Source organism: Aulonocara stuartgranti (genome assembly GCF_965226115.1).
Source record: "Aulonocara stuartgranti genome assembly, chromosome: 16".
Taxonomy (NCBI): domain Eukaryota; kingdom Metazoa; phylum Chordata; class Actinopteri; order Cichliformes; family Cichlidae; genus Aulonocara; species Aulonocara stuartgranti.
The window spans coordinates 10,689,192-10,708,947 of NC_138952.1; the positions used below are offsets into that span (position 1 = coordinate 10,689,192).

Consider the following 19,756-nt stretch of genomic DNA (forward strand, 5'->3'; position numbering starts at 1 on the left):
ACTGGCTTCAGTTGTAATAAGTAGCTTATTAACCCTTCATATGTCATGCTTTCACTGTATGGTAATTCTTAAAGAGCGCTTTATATAGCATGTCTCAGTCACCCATTCATACAAGCTCTCTTTTTACACCTAAGAACTTCACATACATTCACACATTTAGATGAGCACATTTGAAGCACCTCAAAGTTCAGTATCTTGCCCAAGGATACTTTGGCATGCGGAGCAGTAAAGTCAATTTTTCATTTTTGACTCAGGCCAGGAGTTAATATCTATATTAAATTTTCAACCACAGATCTATTTAGACTGTGGTTCAGATTTTTGAAGAAAAACTTTTATGAACACACATTCTCATTATGCCTAACATATGAAAATATAACATTTAAATATATTTTATTGCAAGTGAAACTGGGAGGAACTGTTGGGATTTATTATATAACTTTTAAAACCATTAAACACTGTCCTCACTGCTATACTTAAAAATCTGTATAGCTACCATCTATAATTATCAATATTAATTCAACATTTATTAACACATAGAACACGTAGAACACACTATCCCATGTAGTTTAATCTCCCTTAACTCAGAATAAATTGATTATTATTGTTGTATTATTTAGAGTTTTCTGTTGCATTGTGGGTGCTTCTGCTTGCACATCTAGGTGCAAATGTTATGTCATGTTCTTGTATTTCTATAGCACTTTTCTATCCTTACTAACCACTCAAAGCACTTTTAAATAGAAGTCACACTTTAACCATACATTCATACAGCTATACACTTGAAGCACTTTATCTGCCTCACATCCACGGTCAATTTGGAAGCACCAGTTAACCTAACATGCATGTCTATGGACTGTGTGAGTAAGCCAGACTGCCCAGCAGACATCTACACACACACGCAGGCATGACGTGTACAATTTCACAGTTTCAAGATTCCCTAAAACCAATCGTTTTCCTTGATTTGACCTACACTGGTGGATCTAAAATCCATCTGAATGGATACAACATCAGTTTAAAAAGATCAGTGTGAAGTTTTACAATATTTAATTTTGTGTATTTTGGGCCACTTGATGAAAAGCCGTTGAGATTTGACATTCAGAATATATGTACGTAGGGTTAAGTGAAAAGGTGCGATCAGACTGAATGTACCAAATATCACAAGTATCACTACCTTGGGTAGGATTAGTCTTGGTTTCTTACGTTTACCATTTTTTATTTATACAGATAAATGTTCCGTATCTTTTTTTTTCTTTGCCTTGGAGACGGCAAAAATTAGCCATCCTCAGCTCTCTTGACAGTTTCCCTCTGGCTATCGAACTAGAGCTTGACATCCTCTAGTTGAACGTGAGAAGAAATCCAAAGCTGGACACCTGCCATACCTGGTGACAGAGTTTAAGCTATGATTGTATCATCATTGTTCAGATGAAGGACTCAGCTTTTCAAGGAATAAACTGCCTTTAGAATCAAACCTTAATCAGTGTCTGTGAAAGACTTACAATCCTGGATATTGGTGGTGCTGCTACAGGACCATTTTCTTTGCATGTGGATCACGGATTGTGCCTTTAAAACTGGCTTCAGATAACAGTTAAATGACTGGTAAGAATTATATTTTCCACAGTGCAGCAGTTTAGATGAGAGGTATAAACAAAGAGATGATGTGTTCCCTACTGAGACAGCTCCCCTGATAGGTGGTGGTGTGATATCTTACTTAAAGCAGCCTCTCTCTCATTGTCTTTTGTTTTCTTTTGAAGAGAGATTAAAGAATCTCTTATGCCATTTGATATTTCAGTGGGATGGTGCTACTACTGAGCAGCATTGTGCAGGTTTTGTGTGGTGGGTGTTGGAAATTGATTCAAATACTGCTTATCAAAATCCGCGAGGGACTGAGCCGTTCACTGCATCCAGAGGTTTGTGGGTAATATACAGCGACTTGTCCAGGCAGAGATGCGGCTTGTTTATTTTTTGCTCCATATCTCTGATTTCATTTCAGTGCGCCTGTATGAGCGCGTCACGTGCGGCATCTGGACTTTGTCACGCTTATGGTGATGTTCATGATATCAATCTGTTCTCTCCCAGGTGTACACCAGATATGGGAAATGCTACACTTTTAATGGCAACAAGACTACATCCAGGAAAACCAAGCAGGGTGGAATGGGAAATGGGCTGGAGATCATGTTGGATATTCAGCAGGATGAGTATCTGCCAATCTGGAGAGAGACAAGTAAGCTTCAGAACTATTTGTCTATTGTAATCCTATCCTGTGCAATGCTGTGACATACCCTCTGCTGCAGTTTAAATCAATAACCGCCTGCATCTATTTGTCTTGGTCATGTACTGTAAATAATGCATTTCCTGATTGTTTTGCTCCACCTGCAAATGTGATTTGTAAAAGGGAATTCCTAAACACAGTACACTTCCTTTGATTTGTGTATGCATTGTACTTGTCATATAAAATTAATCCCTACGGGCCTATTTTTTAAACATGACTGATAAATGATTTGCGGTTAACATCAAACCGAGCCCTAGCTGTCAGATGAGGCAGCCATCTGAAATTCCCTTGTATTTTCTCTTTGCAACGATCCGTGCTCCATTTCATCCTGATGAGAAGATGAGACATCCCTGGAGGCCGGCATCCGTGTTCAGATCCACAGTCAGGACGAGCCTCCTTACATCCACCAGCTGGGCTTCGGTGTCTCTCCGGGCTTCCAGACCTTTGTTTCCTGTCAGGAGCAGAGGGTAGGTCGTCTTCATCTTAGCGCACCATCCCTGCCCCCGCTGACCCGCTACCACCACCCACCACCAGATTACTGTTCTCCCAGCAACCCCGGTGGCTCAGACTGGGTCTAATAAATCTTTGTGTGCTTAGCTGACCTACCTGCCCCAGCCCTGGGGGAACTGCCGCTCCACCAGCAAAGAGAAGTTCCCAGGATACGACACATACAGCATCAGTGCCTGTCGCCTGCTCTGTGAGACCAACGAGGTCCTACGAGTGTGCAAATGCAGAATGGTGCACATGCCCGGTAAGATCAGCCCCTACATTATCTTTACACAGAGCGGCACATGTTTCAGGGGGAAAGAGGATTGTGTGCATCATTTCAAATGGACACACAATAGTAATTCATTCTCTGACATGTTGTATAAGGTGCCAAACTGTGAACCGTAATGACTAAATGTATGATTGGAACTTAAAATAGTCATTCCAGGTCATGAAATGGCACACGACAACAATATGCGGAGGAAAAAATACTAATCAGAGTTGGTATTTTCAAGTATTTCCTTCTGTTTTTAAAATTGTTCGCCTTGTTGACCTGCTGTAATTGAAAAGCCAGTCTGCCCAGTATTTGCCTGAGATTTGATGAACCATTGTGCAAAACAAGTCATAATTTTTGGCCCACTTGAATCACTCCAGCATAGATATAATTTGGACTGCCACATGCCTGACCTTGATGCTTGATATCTGGAGTGGTATGCTCTTCTCTGCTGCCAGCACTTTGGCTACAGGCACATCAGACTAAAGTCTCAATGAGGTTTGGATACTTTTGCTCATCCATCTCCATCTGTCCTGGAATTGTTCTGTTGTCCTCCCACAGCCATTATTAATTATTATGATTGATTATTATTACTGGTATTGGTCCTGTTTGGTTTCTACTGGTAGGTTGCTTACAAACTGCCCTTAGTACTGCTGCTTATATTGAATTATTTGGTTATTTACTTACATCATGACATATTGCCTAAGGAGCACATATCTAATTTAAACTCGGTCTTGACTTTAATGAAGCACAAATTAAAATAAAGCTCTGTTATTTTTGTGTATGATTTTGTCTCTTTATTTTATCAACATTAAAGAAAAGAGAAAAAATTCCTGAATGTGTATGTCACTCAGAAATAGCTGAATTTAGAACTACTGTTAGTGTTTTAAGCCAATAACAAGAGTCTAAAGCCAAGTTAAGTTATCTGCATAACTACATAGTTCCATAGTGCAATTTTTCTTTTCTCTGTTAAGCACCCCTATACATCAATTGCAGACAGCTTCTGTTGAATGGGATTAATAGGAAGTGGCCAAAGTTAGCAGTTCATCTTGTAATTAGTTGTTTCACACAACACTTTGACACTGGAGGGAAAGCAGACCATGAATGGATGTACAAAACCTACAAATTTTTGAGACATGATGTAAAAATAGGTCTATCAGGAAACCGAGAACACTGGTTAGTAATATGTCACCATTTGAGCAGTTTTCCTCCCAGTGTGAGGATATGTCATAGAGTTGAGTACCAGAAACACAAAATGAGCTCTCTGGACTTTTTCAGAGTGTGCGTCATCATGGCTAAAGAGCAGGAAGTCACAGAGCTGAGTCACTGGATGCTGGCTGTTTGATGTGTCTAGCAAGTAGGCATGCTGAGAGTGGTCACATTTAAAGTTAAGACAAGAAACTTATCATGTATTCTTTTTCATTTCCACTTTTGCATTGAGTGCAGCTGACATTCAGAAACCGATTAAATAAACAAGTATGAGACAGCTGATTCGAGGCCGATCTGATTCATCACATTTTTTGACAGAGCGATGCTGTGGTTATCAGCCTACACATTTACATAGCAGTCACACATTTTAATCTTGGATTTGCAGACTGAAATGGCAAGACCAAAGCGGTGGTCTGATCTCGGAGAGATTGTGTGCCTTAAAGGAACTTGCTATGTCATGATTTGGGAGGAACCTGGTTATAATTGTTCCAGAAACATTTGCATTTGCATTTGCATACACTCTGTACTCTGAAAACCCAGCAGATGAGAAATCCACAGAAAAAAAAGTGCCTACAGAAAACTGTAATATACTTGGATAACACTGTGAGAAAACAGCTTTTTCAATTATTTATTGGATGCAATATTCTCCTGTTGGAATAGTAAGCATAGAAGCTGTGTTAGGACACTTGCAGGGTCTTTTTTTCATTTGTTTTTCTGTTTTTTACACTTTTTCTATTAAGAATTTTCAGTAGGATTTCAATCAGGTCTTTTTAAAACTTTAAACCTTAAACACTATGAGTTTCCCAGCTCCTGAGGCAGTAAAATAACCCCCAAATCAAAACATTTCCACTACCATGCTTCACAGCTGGTATGAGGTTCTGACCTCTTTTGGTCTGTGCTAAAAACATCTGCTGTCTCTGCGGCCAAGCAGCTCTATCTTTGAATCGTTTCTCTGCCACACAGGCCTGTTATTTGCTTATATGTTCATTGACAAAAGCCTTTTCCTGGCAAACCCCCCAGATTCTCAGATTCATTTCAGGTTTAATTTGTGGAATATGCGGTTGTAGACGCATGCACTGACACTAGCAGCTGCAAGAGCTCCCTTTAATGACGTTTTGCGGTTCTTAGACAGTCCTGGATAAATCGTTTGAAATCTCCACAGTTTGGTGCACATTGGAATTTCAAATGCTGCACTCAGCAGCATCTTTTTTTCCAAAGGCCTCGGAGAGCTCTTTAGATCTTGGCATGATGACACTACACACATCATTGGCAAAGACAACACCTGGCTGTCAGTGTCAGAGGTTTAAATAAGACAGGTTGTACCTGTCACTCTCTGAGGTGTATCTAATCTTTGGCACCAAATCTGGAGCCCCTAATTTCTGCTGTAATAAATGCAGCACGTGTTTACTTTTCTCACGTGGCTATTTTATTAATTTTAATAAATAATTAAAATGGGAATTAATATGCATTATATCGCCCTTTGTAATGTTAAATGTTTGGCCATCCAAATATGTAAAAAAGCAAAGAATATCCACATGAATTCTACTTTTTTTAAACTGCCAGAATAGCCCATATATGCAATTTAATGAATGACAACAGCAAAAGGGAAATCTTTAAATCAGTGAACAGGAAGGACAGAGCAGAGGTGGTTAGAAAAACCAGCAGAATCACATTGCTTTCTGTGGTGATGTATCACATCAGATATGATATTTATTATGTCAGAAATAATAAATGTGGAAGCTTTTCCAGGTCATTTGCTCTCAGAAGAGGCAGATGAGAGCTTTGCAAAGGTAGCGGCTAGCTCGCATTAGTTCACTGCACTTATCAATAATGAATAACATTTATTGTTGCTTATTAAATTTAATTCTGGGGTTGCTGGTTCAAAACTCATAAGGGAAGCTGAGGCGGTTCAGTGAACACACTCTGCTGTATCACTGAAAAATAAACAAACATGGCCACCATCTGTTGCATTTTGAGGTGGTCAAGTCGTGGCCAATTTTAAATCTCACGACTTTTGAACTGTGAACCGTAGAAGCAAAATTGTGTTTTGCTTGGATCTGTGTTAATATTTTAGTCTTTCAGTCTACTTCTATATTTAGAGGACCTCCCAAAAAAGCTATTAAGTTGTTCTTGATGTGACGACAGGACTGCTTTTGCTTTCAAAGTCAGAGCGTCTGAAAAAATTAAATACACAAGGCAGTTAAAAGGATAATGTTTAACAATGAATAATATTTAATGATGTTTTTTGATATTTCTGCTCCTGGAAAAGAGGCATATCTGTGAAAGTGTGTAAAAACACACTCCTCAGATCATCAGATGTAATTTTGCTTCCTGTCAATGAACATTTCTTAGCGTCTGGGAAGGAGAATTCCACAAAACATTAACCCCATGAACATTTCACAGACAGACAAACACACCTCTGCTAATTAATTGTGCTGCTGATGAATACCTGTCATTAATGGCCTGGGCAGCATGTTTTTCTGCCAGGAAGTGACTCATTGATTGGTTTTTAAAGACTTTCTAAATATGCCTCGCGGGTGGAGCCAGCATGCTCCATTTCTCAGTGCAATCAAGGACAGACTTCCAAGATGGCCCAGACTCCGTGGATGGAAGTCATCCTTTGTGTGCCTGCCTTCATTTGGAGATGAATGATAAGCTGTGGAGTGTTGTTCACAGCCACGCTTCCTCATTGCAGCAGACACGGGTCACTGATCATTTTGTTTCTGATTGATCAGACTCATTTTCTGTTCTCCTTTGCAGGAACCGCAGATATCTGCCCTCCCAGTAAAATCAACTGTGTTGACAAAGCGCTTGGTAAGAAACAATCTCCCTTCATTTCTTTTCTCATTATAATAGACTCCCCCGAAGGGAAATGGAAACACAATCAGTAAATATGATAAGGATTTTTTTTCCCCTGTATTACAAATACCTGGAGGTAGACTGGGTTTTAAAATGACTTTTCCTCATTGTGATTTAGTCACTTTAGAGCTTGATGACTGTTCTGCTTCCATTGTTGAACTCTTAATATGAAAACCCCTTCATTCCTGCATATCTGGACTCCTCAGCCTTGCCCCTGCAGCAGATACTGAACCTTGATTTCAAAGTAAGAGTATTCCAGTAAAAGAAAGGCTTTTTTTTATTGCCATAGTGGACATAAGTACAATTATCATGTATCAGCCAAATAAGCCAGAAATTTAATTAAGTCTCTCTCACCGAACTCATACCCAGCTTAAAACATGGCTGAATGAAATTGTAGATATAGCTTGCAAGAATGGACCATATTCATGGGGGTCATATTCCTGAATCAGACAGTACTAATAGATTCAGCCCCCATGAAAGGTAATACATTAAGATATAATTTATATATTTATATTATAAAGATGTTTTGTTCCCACATCAGACAAATGATGTATGCCACCATGCTCCTGCATACAAATAACCTAATTGTTTGAGTTATAAAATTCATAAATCATCAAATTATAATTATGCTTTCAGTGCCTCCCGTACCCGTTTTTGTCTGGACTGAATGCATTTACAATTTAAAGAGACAGGCTGGGAAAAGCTATTTACTCTCCTGCATGCACTGTGATGCTTTAAAGTCAGGACTATAAAAACGTATTTGCCAGTGTGCGAGCATTTCATACCTGCATGTTAATTAGGCCTAATGTAGCCCTTCTTCACCATTTATTCTCTAAGTGGATATTGCCACAGGATTACTGGAAACACCATTACTATAGTCACTGTCTCTTATGTAATTTGATTAGACTAACAGATAGTTTTGTTAAGATGTTTAGACAATAAGTCGTGTGAAAATGGCCAGCTGCCATCTTCTCTTGGCAAAATTAATTTTAAGTGGACTGAGGCAAAGTGGAAAAATTGTTCCGTGATTATAAGAATCAAAACTTGAAATTCTGTTTCGGTAAACATGGAAACTGCATCCTGCTTAGCTTTAAACATGTAGCTCTGATAGCACAGGCTCCATAGGCGCACTTTAGCGCCTATGGAGTTGGCAGCTTGAGCATTTGGAAAGGTACCGTCAATACTGAAAGGTAAATAAGACTTTAAAGCAACATGTGCTCCCAGTCAGATGATTTCTTGCACCTTTCAGCAAGGATGGTAAACATGACTTTGTGTTGCTTCAATCAAATTTAGAATGAGCTAATATTTCATTTAAAATGGTAAATTTTCTCTTTTTAAACGTCTCAAATGTCTTCTGTGTTCTACTGTGAATAAAATATAGGTTTATGAGATTTTCAAATCATTGTGTTCTGTATTTATTTACATGTTATACAGTGTCCCAACTTTTGGGGTGTTATGTTGTAAAAGCTATGATGCCTTCTGTCTGTCTTCCCACAGACAAGAGCAGCTTCTAAATTTCTCTGACTGGTCAGTAAGACTAATAAAGTGCAATGTTATTGCGAGTCTGAGCAGTCTGACACCACGCCTAAAATTCAGAGTGTGACTAAAACAGTGTGTAAACACAATGGCAGAATCATGCTAATATTTTTTTTCATCAGATTTAGAAATCCATGCATATGCAGCATCCACATTTAATAATCTCGGCTATTGTGGATTTTTATGCACATGCACGAGCCTCATTTCCACTCCTATCTTTATCCATGGAGAGGATGTGGGCACGCCCTTATTTCCTCATTGTATACAAATTTGCACCTGAAATTATTAGATGTTTGAATTAAGCCGGCAGCTAATAGGGAGCTCACATGTACCAGCGTGAAACTGAGACGCTCACCGGAGGAGAGGAAATGGAAATCTCAGTTCTGGAATCACAGACCACGACCAAGGAAAGGGATAAAAAAGGAAGGAAAAAAGCGAGCAAGAACAAATGTATGGATGCTCTTAGCTCTGTAAATGCAGAGTAAAAGGACCCTGGCAGAGGGCGAGGAGCAGGACGAGCACATTTGTAGCTGTTATATATAATAATATCTATAAAATACTAGATACATTTATAATAATAATGAAACAAAATACATTTGATTTTAAAAAAAAGAAAAAAGAACGCTAGATGAAATCTGTGGGTTTTTTTATACTACAGTGTGAAATACACGTGACGTCCACAGATTTTTATGCACATTCTTCCAGTTTACACATCAGCACTTCAATGGATGCCTTTTGTACATGCATCTTTTTTTTACATCCAGCCTCAATAAACCACTATGTACGATCTGGGCTTTTCACAGTGACATCACTGGAATGAATTGTACTAATGGCTTTTTTTCCTCCCACATAGCTGGTAGTTTTCAGTATTTACTTACACAAAAAGGCAAAAAGTTAATTGAATTAACTGTAACTTTGTATCAGTGTTCACAAACCACCAACAAGCTGCAAAATATCATCTTCTTCTTCAGTCGGATGCTCCCTTCTGTCACACCAACTGTCTGCAGCTTCTCTGTTGTCTTCCTCTTTTCCTCCTCCTCTTGCTCCATCTTCAGCATCCTTTGTCCATTATATCCACTATCCCTCCTCTGCACATGCTCAAACCATCTCAGCCTTGCCTCTCTAACAGTGTCAGTTGGGAGAAACATTAGCAAAGAGAAGTTTGCATGGCACGGGATTAATATGATCAAACGATGCTTAGTAGTGGCACAAAGTGTTGCTCTACCCAGTAAAGCATAAAAACAAGCCTATTCATCCATATCAGCCAGTATATACAAGTATATGTTGTACTGCATTAGCACACAAGTGCGCTTAGTCTTACTGAGTGTAACAATTTGACTCTGGCAAAACAAAACTGCACAAATGAATCAAATAGTGATTTATAAAGCAAGAACAAAGCTGTACATAATGATAGTTACCACCTGGTATCTGTGTTGCGGATCTCTTTTCTGAGGTGAAGTGAAACTGACCCAGTCTGTGTCTATTAAACAGCACCACTGCCATTTTGTGTTGCAGCACAGCTACAGAAGAATAGCGGGGACATCTGTCCATGTGAGACGCCCTGTAATCTCACCCGCTACGGTAAAGAGCTCTCCATGGTCAAAATCCCCAGCAAGGGCTCAGCTCGCTATCTCTCCAGGAAATACGACAAGTCGGAGGACTACATCAGGTACGGCAGGGAACCTTCAGCAGGACCTAACACACTTATGAGCAGTGATGTGGTGCTCAGTGCTAGTGCCATAAACAATGACCTCCAGGCTGCAATCACTGACAGACCCACACCCATAAAAATAAACAAAACTCAATTATATTTTGTACAGTATTATAAAACTGCTCGTCATGCAGTAGTGTGTAGATGTATGAGTATCTTCCTTTTTATTTAATCTGACAATGTGAAATATTTATTGTAGTATAAGATTCTAAGTTTCTGTGTCTGTATGTTAAAGACTAAAGGTGACCTCGGCTGCTTTTTGGTTTTTCTCTCATGTACAGTTATGATTTAAAAGAAAGAAAGAAAGAAAGAAAGAAAGAAGACCCTCTGTCAGTTCTTTTACATATCAGGACATAATAAAAATCATCTGGTTCTTAACTGGCCTTAAAATTAGATAAATAACACTCATATGAACAACAACACTTTGGATATCCGGATATTATATTATTATTATTATTATTATTATTATTATTTTGATAATATCCTGATGTATAAAATCTTTGAATTGACAAACCTTAAATATATAAATTTTACTTTATATATTTAAGTTACTTTGGGGTCTTTATGATGTCAATAAGAGCCAATGTCCATAAAACAGACATCCCAGGCCCTCTGCTCTGCCGGTGAGACCAGCCGCTGTCCCAACCTTTAGTTTTGGAAGGGCAGCCAATCGATCAAATCAAAACACGGAGCTGTGAATAAACATGTTTAGTCTCTGTTCCGCAGTATCTTATATAGATCATTTGCTAATATTTAAATTATAAGTAATTCATTGCAGTTCCTCTCAGTGCCTAATTGTTGGGGATGTGTAGAAAGTAAACATGGCTAAACAAATGCGCGTATGATGCCTCACTACATTTAATATTACCAGCTTTTCTAAATCCGCAGACATCGGGGACGTGGCAGTGACTAAGCATGCCGTCAGCGCACGTTCAGCTCGTCTCAGTTAAACCCTGTAACACCTCATTATCTCGCAAGCACTGGTTAGATCTGTGTAAAGCGCTGAAGGCCTGGCAGTTAACAGTGAGCATAAAGATGACTTGATTTTTTTCTTCTTCTTTTTTTTAAACTACGTTATATTTCTACCAGTGAATTTCACTGTTCTCTATGGTATTCACACTGTTTTTCCAGAGACAACTTCCTGGTCTTAGATATCTTCTTCGAAGCTCTGAACTATGAAACAATTGAGCAGAAGAAGGCATACGATGTTGCAGGTTTATTGGGTAAGTAATTTCTGCCTCTTTTTTCCTCTATTTTCAGAATATGAAATGCTCTCGCTGGAGCCGAGTGAAAGCTGTTTTTATTGCAGCGCTGCTTAGTTTTCATTATCATTAGCAGAAAATGGGAGCAGATTGGGTATTGTGTCCGCTGGGCCTCTCCTTCACTACTTAAGTCCTTTCTTTTCAGGTGACATTGGTGGACAGATGGGTTTATTCATCGGAGCCAGCATCCTGACAGTCTTAGAAATACTGGATTATATCTATGAGGTACAATGTGCATGCAAGTCCGCACGTATCAGCCAATCACAATATGAAACCAGACCTGCGGTAGCTGCGGTATAATTAGCGATAATTAACAGTTATTGTCCCGCTGGTTTTCAGAAACCAACCAACAGTCACTATTTATAAAACACATTAGTGCTTCATTGTTGCCTCTAATTGTCATCCTTTTTTTTAATTTCCAAATGTAACCACTGAGCATGTCAGTATGTTCTTCTGAGACAAAATCACCTGAAATTTTAAGGAGAGGCCTTGCAGTGCGAATCTTATCACTTATTATGCATGTGAGAAGTTTTATTTGATTCCCAGGCAGGAGAAACTAATATCCGCTCAGGTCGGTGCTGAGGACATGGTACTAACGCTGATCATGAAATGAACTCCTGCCTCATCTGTATCCCCTTTAAGCTTCACACCCAGCTGCCTGCTGACTGCCAAACATGTATGAATAAAGCAAAATCAGAGGCAGGGATTGTAATGCAGACGTCATGTCAGATGAACCTTTCACACCGCTGCGTGTCTTGTCTCATTCCTTCATCTGTTCTCTTTCACCCTGCCTGCCGCTGTGGTCTCGGTGAAACCAGGTGATCAAGCACCGGCTACAGCGTCTGCTGAGGCCGCAGAAAGAGGAGAAGAAGAACAAGCAGCAGGCCAGCACTGTTGCAACAGTGGGTCTAGAGGAAATGAAAGCAAAGGTACAGCACATGGTGCAATGTAACAAATGATGCTTACAGTGGTTTCATGCCGAGTGTACAACTTCTCCTGCAGCACTGGAACTGCATTAGAAAACAACAAAAGAGTGCGTAAGGGAGAAGCAAATTAATATTTCCCCCCCCCCCAATCCTAAAACAATAAAGAGTGTAATGTTCCTAATTAGTCCTAACCACTGCGCAAAGCACATCCTCCCCCCAGAGTTCATATTAGCTCTTCCACAACTTTATTTGGAAGTTGCTCATTTCTGTGTGAACAATGGGCTTCTTATCCGACTATGACTGTCTTACGTCCACGCTGCATGCCATGACAAACTGTGTCAGACGTTGACTAATATCGTATTTTGTTGTTGAGGTCAGTGGTACAAGCGGTTGTGAAACGGTTATAAATACAAGCAAAAATGCCACCGCATTAAAATCCATTAACAACTTACAGAAAATGAATCAACGCTGGCCTGGTGGAGATATTAGACATCTTACATACAGCTCTGAAAGTACTTTAAATTGGAGCTATTGTGTTTTCCTTTGCTTTTTCTGTAATATTTATACTGTTACAGCAAGAGATGCCGATGTTAATCATGCACCAGTAATCCCTGTGATCCATAACCTTAGGCTTCAGTCGGCTCTTAACACCCAGTTCCTGACAGTTTTTACTCTGTAAAAGGATGATGGGGTATTGTCAGCACCCTGCCAGGCGGACAGGCGGTAGGGCTGCCTGGACTCCCAAGTTTGTGAATGTGATAACTCCAGAACGAGGCAACGTATGATTTTGATACCATACGTGCATCTACTATAAATCTCGGGCGAGTGCAAGTTTCAGTAACTTTGAAATTAAGATCAAGGTCAGAGATCAACTTTTCTGAAAATCAACCAGGATTTTCAAGTTTACACCATAGTAGCACTGGCAACCACCTGTACTTTTTTACCCTACTTTTAGAGCTTTATCACTTCAGTGAGAGGGGATATTCCTAATATGGTCATCTTGGGACACAGCTCTGGCTGTTCAAACCTCATGGTTGCGATGGGCAGCACATAAGAAGAAAGTTGGGTTAAAGAGAAGGTGGCCTTTGAAGAAAGAAGAGGTAAAACAGCTTGTTTCAGGCTGCGGATGATGTGAATGACTGCATCAAGGCCCCAGTATAAAGTATAGCAAAAAAAATTATGGAGGTGGAAATGAGCATAATAAAACCCCCTTAACCTAAAGCTTTCCTTATGTGATGAGAAAGGCTAATCGCAGGACACAGAAAGCAAGTAAGGGTCAAGAAAATTGACCCAAAGCGGGAAGAAGTTCAAGGGCATTTTTGACAACTTGTAGGTTAACATCAGGCAGGTATGCTAGAGTGACTGACATGTGCAGCTAAAACAAAAAGACTAAGAAAAACTAAGAAGAATGAAACAAGAAGGTGGGTAAGCATGGCACCGTACATCAGACACAAGAGAATCTTATGATCTGACTAGCAGCAAGTATTTCCCAGGGATAAGGGGCTTTTCCTTTAAATCAAAATGACTTATACAGGGAGTGCAGAATTATTAGGCAAATGAGTATTCTGTCCACATCATCCTCTTCATGCATGTTGTCTTACTCCAAGCTGTATAGGCTCGAAAGCCTACTACCAATTAAGCATATTAGGTGATGTGCACCTCTGTAATGAGAAGGGGTGTGGTCTAATGACATCAACACCCTATATCAGGTGTGCATAATTATTAGGCAACTTCCTTTCCTTTGGCAAAATGGGTCAAAAGAAGGACTTGACAGGCTCAGAAAAGTCAAAAATAGTGAGATATCTTGCAGAGGGATGCAGCAGTCTCAAAATTGCAAAGCTTCTGAAGCGTGATCATCGAACAATCAAGCGTTTCATTCAAAATAGTCAACAGGGTCGCAAGAAGCGTGTGGAAAAACCAAGGCGCAAAATAACTGCCCATGAACTGAGAAAAGTCAAGCGTGCAGCTGCCAAGATGCCACTTGCCACCAGTTTGGCCATATTTCAGAGCTGCAACATCACTGGAGTGCCCAAAAGCACAAGGTGTGCAATACTCAGAGACATGGCCAAGGTAAGAAAGGCTGAAAGACGACCACCACTGAACAAGACACACAAGCTGAAACGTCAAGACTGGGCCAAGAAATATCTCAAGACTGACTAAGGTTTTATGGACTGATGAAATGAGAGTGAGTCTTGATGGGCCAGATGGATGGGCCCGTGGCTGGATTGGTAAAGGGCAGAGAGCTCCAGTCCGACTCAGACGCCAGCAAGGTGGAGGTGGAGTACTGGTTTGGGCTGGTATCATCAAAGATGAGGTTGTGGGGCCTTTTCAGGTTGAGGATGGAGTCAAACTCAACTCCCAGTCCTACTGCCAGTTTCTGGAAGACACCTTCTTCAAGCAGTGGTACAGGAAGAAGTCTGCATCCTTCAAGAAAAACATGATTTTCATGCAGGACAGTGCTCCATCACACGCGTCCAAGTACTCCACAGCGTGGCTGGCAAGAAAGGGTGTAAAAGAAGAAAAACTAATGACATGGCCACCTTGTTCACCTGATCTGAACCCCATTGAGAACCTGTGGTCCATCATCAAATGTGAGATTTACAAGGAGGGAAAACAGTACATCTCTCTGAACAGTGTCTGGGAGGCTGTGGTTGCTGCTGCACGCAATGTTGATGGTGAACAGATCAAAACACTGACAGAATCCATGGATGGCAGGCTTTTGAGTGTCCTTGCAAAGAAAGGTGGCTATATTGGTCGCTGATTTGTTTTTGTTTTGTTTTTGAATGTCAGAAATGTATATTTGTGAATGTGGAGATGTTATATTGGTTTCACTGGTAAAAATAAATAATTGAAATGGATATATATTTGTTTTTTGTTAAGTTGCCTAATAATTATGCACAGTAATAGTCACCTGCACACACAGATATCCCCCTAAAATAGCTAAAACTAAAAACAAACTAAAAACTACTTCCAAAAACATTCAGCTTTGATATTAATGAGTTTTTTGGGTTCATTGAGAACATGGTTGTTGTTCAATAATAAAATTATTCCTCAAAAATACAACTTGCCTAATAATTCTGCACTCCCTGTATTTAATGATAAATATACTTACTGACCCCCTTTGCTTTGTTTTCAACAGGAGCCCAATGACATGCCACGGAGTCACCCAGAGGGGGCCTATGCTAACACGATTCTCCCCAACCACCACGTCCCTCATCCTCATCCTCACCCCCATCCTCATCCTCACCACCACCATGCCGGACACCATGGGGTGTTTGAGGACTTCGCTTGCTAAAGCCAACCATTGTTTCCTGTCTTGGTGACAACAGAAGATAAGAGCTGTCTGTGTTGAGACCAATAACAGACCCTTGGCATTTCCGTCACTCCTTTGCTGTCACCAGTGAAAAGCTACAGCCAAAGTCAAACACCAAACTTGTGCTGCTAACAAACCACTTGTACGTACAGTATGTAGGCACAAAACGGACACGGCTTTTTCTCCTTTCCTTTTTTTTTTTTTTTTTTGCTCTATCTCTCTCTCTGTCTCTGGATGGGATCCCACTCAACATCGCCCCGCTTCATGTTATGATTCAAGACACTTTGTGGTTTCAGGACCAATTTTTTGGTACATGATCACTACGAGGGAACAAGAGGAGGACTGCATGTCACCTTGATCCAGTTTATATTCCAAAAAAAGAAAGAAATAAGAAAAAAAAAGATTTATTTATTCAGCTAGCATCTCAGATTTTTTTTCCGTCTGTATCCTTCCATGTATGTCTCTTGAAACTGTTTCTCTTACTTCGAGGAGAACACAGTGTACCATATCAAGTCATCTACACAATATATTATGTAATTATTTAAAGAGATACTATTATATGTTCTATATTGTATACAAGATGACAATAATTCAGTAAGCATACCTTATTCACCATCCAAAGTATGAAGGGAGCTATTTAGGCTGAAATATATGACCTTGGCTTAGAAGATCTATCAGCATCTTTCCACATGATACACTTTGTCTGGTTTGTGGTTAAGGTGTTAGAGAGTAGCATTGTACCTGTACATAAAGTCCAACGTAAAAATGAGAAAGTTCTAAAGGTTCTGTTTCGATGGTTGTTGTTTATTTTTAGTTAATATATATCTTATGTACTATTAATTTTAGTTATTTATACATTTTAGAGACAATTTTTATAAGAAAATATAGCGATCACGATTGTAGCAATTACTGTACACTTACAATCTGCAGATACGTAGACTGCCAGACATCGATACTTTCGTCCAGGTAACAAGAACGGACTGAATGCATTGTGACTATTATATCCATCATTTCCTTTAAGATGTCTGAGACAACACAAACATGCTTTGCTTACGGATGAGGATCGGGTTATGTTTTCACATATGACATGGTTGCGCTTTAAGTATTCCTCCTATTCGACTCATTTCTGCCCACCATCCACTCTTCATCTTGGTTAGCATCCTTACTTAAAGCTGACATAAGCAATAAGAGAATTTTTTACACATTTTTTTTGCAAACTCATCTCCTTCAGAACTACTGTAAAAGTACAGCAGCTATTTACAGTGGGGACCCAGCGTGTGTGTGTGTTTGTTTATGTGTTTGCATGCGCACTTTAACATTTTGCACACATGACTGAGCACATTAGACTGACACAGCTCAGATGAGCTGATCCATGAAAAAAGGAGGGATTACAATCAAAAAGCTGGAAGAGTATTACTGCGGCGGGAAGGTTTTATCAGCTGAAGCCACCTCTGGAGATGCAGATGTGGCAGCAACGTAAACAGGTACTGTGGCAGAGCCGGATATATTCTTATTGGTTTATGTAAAAAAGGACAGAGGACAACACAAATTTTTAAGAGCACAAGTAAGCAAAGGGAAATATAAACTGATTCACTGATTCACGACTAGTCTCTTTTTTTCCACTGCAGGAACTTACCAGACTTCCCTTAGCCACCTAGAAATGCATATTTGATTTAAGGCTCTTTCTTGCACCATTCTTTTCAAATAAGAAACTGGAACTTACAACAGCATTGTCTATGTTTTATCGTATAACCTAAAGTAGATTATTGTTTATGATAGCAGAGATGGGATGGACAACCTTTGAAGTATTGCCGATATGGATTTTTGTTTCAGGGAACTAGTAGGACCAACTCAACCAGAATGGGGTCCTGTGCTGTCAGCCACATCATAGTCAGACGTTTCATCTGTTTGGCCGTGTGTCTGTGCTTTGTTTTTAATGGTTAAATAGGAGCTCGAGTGTGATTTTGAACAGAAATATCCAGTTCTTTCTTGAAATATTTGTAGTAGTAAGATGGCAGATGCTGCTCACACTTTTTTATCTTGTGACAAAGAAATCTGTGTTTCGTTTACTTTAGCAAATCCTAAAGGCTGGAATTTGCTTTTAGTTCATTATAATAAGAGAAGAAAACAACCGGGGGGATTAGATTGTTGTTTTGCTTAAGTTCCTGCAGTAGAGTAGTGGGGGCTGTACATGAGGTTACCCAGTAGCCGGTAAAGACTAGCTGTGAGCTCCTCATTATTTTCTTTTGCAAATTAATTGCATTCTGTTACACCCAAAAGAGAGAATTATTCAGGACTGATACAAGTTTTTGTATGCTTTGCTAGTACAAGCCTCTAAGAAATTTTAGAAAGGTCAGCGTATATGCTAATCCAGATCGGTGACATGGGACTGCATGTTTTATATCACAAGCACCTTTAATCTTGAGTGAGGTTTTTGCAGATGTGTGCTCTCAAGCTGTAGTTTGGACTTACACGTGTCAGAATAGGTATCACGCAATGCGCTGGTGCAGAGTGTGAACCAAATTCGTTCCTACACAGAAGGTGGCAGACACTCCAGTGTCTGAGAAATGCAAGAATACCTTACACGATACAGAATTTCATGTTAACAAATGACAACATCATTTTTCCCGTTAATTTGATAGGTGTATTCTGTTGCCGCAATATTACCATACATCACTTTGGCTCACAGTGAGATTCCAGTCTCCATCTGCCAAATCCCCTCCTCCTTTCAAGTAATCATGGGCTATACATGGCTGTTTAATATTCATAATCATGTGTCACTTTGACATTTTCAAAAGGTTCCCAATCTGAGTCTCTGATGGCATCCTGTACAGGCTATGCATAACAATCTTCTCCTCTGTCATCAATAATTGTAGCTATCCTCAGAGAAGTCACACAGGGGTTGGTGTGTTGAGATGAATACAGGGCTGCTTTATTACTGTAGAGTTTTATTTAAACGGAAAAGCCTAAAGTGGATGTGGAAAGGCTTTTTTAATCCTGAAGACAGTGTGTTTAGGTTCACTGCAAAACACAACTTCAGATAATTCTGCATTCGTCAAAAAACACAGATAACTTTACAGCAGCAGCAGCCTGTGTGAGGTGCCACATGACCACACGGTGGGCGGCAGGTCTGTGCTGTAGCAGACGGGACAACTTCCCTTCTTAACAACATGTAGCTCACATTCCTGGGATTCCTACTCCGAGCTCCCTTTACATAGGGGACCTACCTATGTTTTTAAAAGCTTAAACTACCAATCAGCCTGTATGTGCTTGCTGCATTACCCATAAAAATTAATGTAATCTCACTAGCCACAGATGTTAGGTTTTGAATATCTGCCATTTTCCTGCTCATTTTATTTTATTTTTTTCAGCTGAGGCCTCGGAGAAAAATATAAGTGCAGGGTGATGCAAGGAGCTGTCAGGAATTCAAAAGGAGAAATTTCATCCTATATCTGACAGAAATGGAAATGGACTATCCCTGCAGTGACAAGGAACGCTTACATTTTGTATATAAGTGTGATCTTGTGATTATTTCTTCTGTTAGAACACATTTTATAAATGTTAAATATGGTAAATACAATGAATATTAAAGTTTAGATAAAAACCAGTGCCTCTTAAATCCCATTTCACTGTATGCCGTCTTTTTATTCCCCTACAAACCACACCATTGAATAGCAATTCAGACTCTGGCCATTTTTATTTCCTTTTGAATGACCTTTAAGGTTGCATAAAGACATCTCGAAGGCTAGCTCCTACAAGATGAGAGCAGGATTATTGATAGAGATGGTAAAAAATGTGTTATTCTGCTTGTTAAAAGGTGAATTGTTTGGGGTTTTTTTTTGATGGTTTAATTTTTTTACTGCTTTCTGGAGGACTTAAAACAACCTTGTCCTCACACGACAGGAGAAAGTCCT

General features: G+C 39.7%; 1 protein-coding gene across 1 annotated transcript in view; it reads left to right on the plus strand.

Annotated features, from left to right (window-relative positions):
* The window catches only part of asic4a (acid-sensing (proton-gated) ion channel family member 4a), a 94,725-nt gene extending 74,974 nt beyond the window's left edge, over nucleotides 1–19,751 (plus strand). Inside the window, exons 2-10 of the mRNA XM_082508631.1 lie at nucleotides 2,074–2,218; nucleotides 2,606–2,733; nucleotides 2,864–3,017; nucleotides 6,996–7,049; nucleotides 10,146–10,299; nucleotides 11,473–11,564; nucleotides 11,749–11,828; nucleotides 12,422–12,532; nucleotides 15,669–19,751. Coding sequence (XP_082364757.1) covers nucleotides 2,074–2,218; nucleotides 2,606–2,733; nucleotides 2,864–3,017; nucleotides 6,996–7,049; nucleotides 10,146–10,299; nucleotides 11,473–11,564; nucleotides 11,749–11,828; nucleotides 12,422–12,532; nucleotides 15,669–15,824 — 1,074 coding nt within the window. The 3' untranslated portion in view covers nucleotides 15,825–19,751. The remainder of the gene's footprint in view (nucleotides 1–2,073; nucleotides 2,219–2,605; nucleotides 2,734–2,863; nucleotides 3,018–6,995; nucleotides 7,050–10,145; nucleotides 10,300–11,472; nucleotides 11,565–11,748; nucleotides 11,829–12,421; nucleotides 12,533–15,668) is intronic.
* The last annotated feature ends 5 nt before the right edge of the window (nucleotides 19,752–19,756 follow it).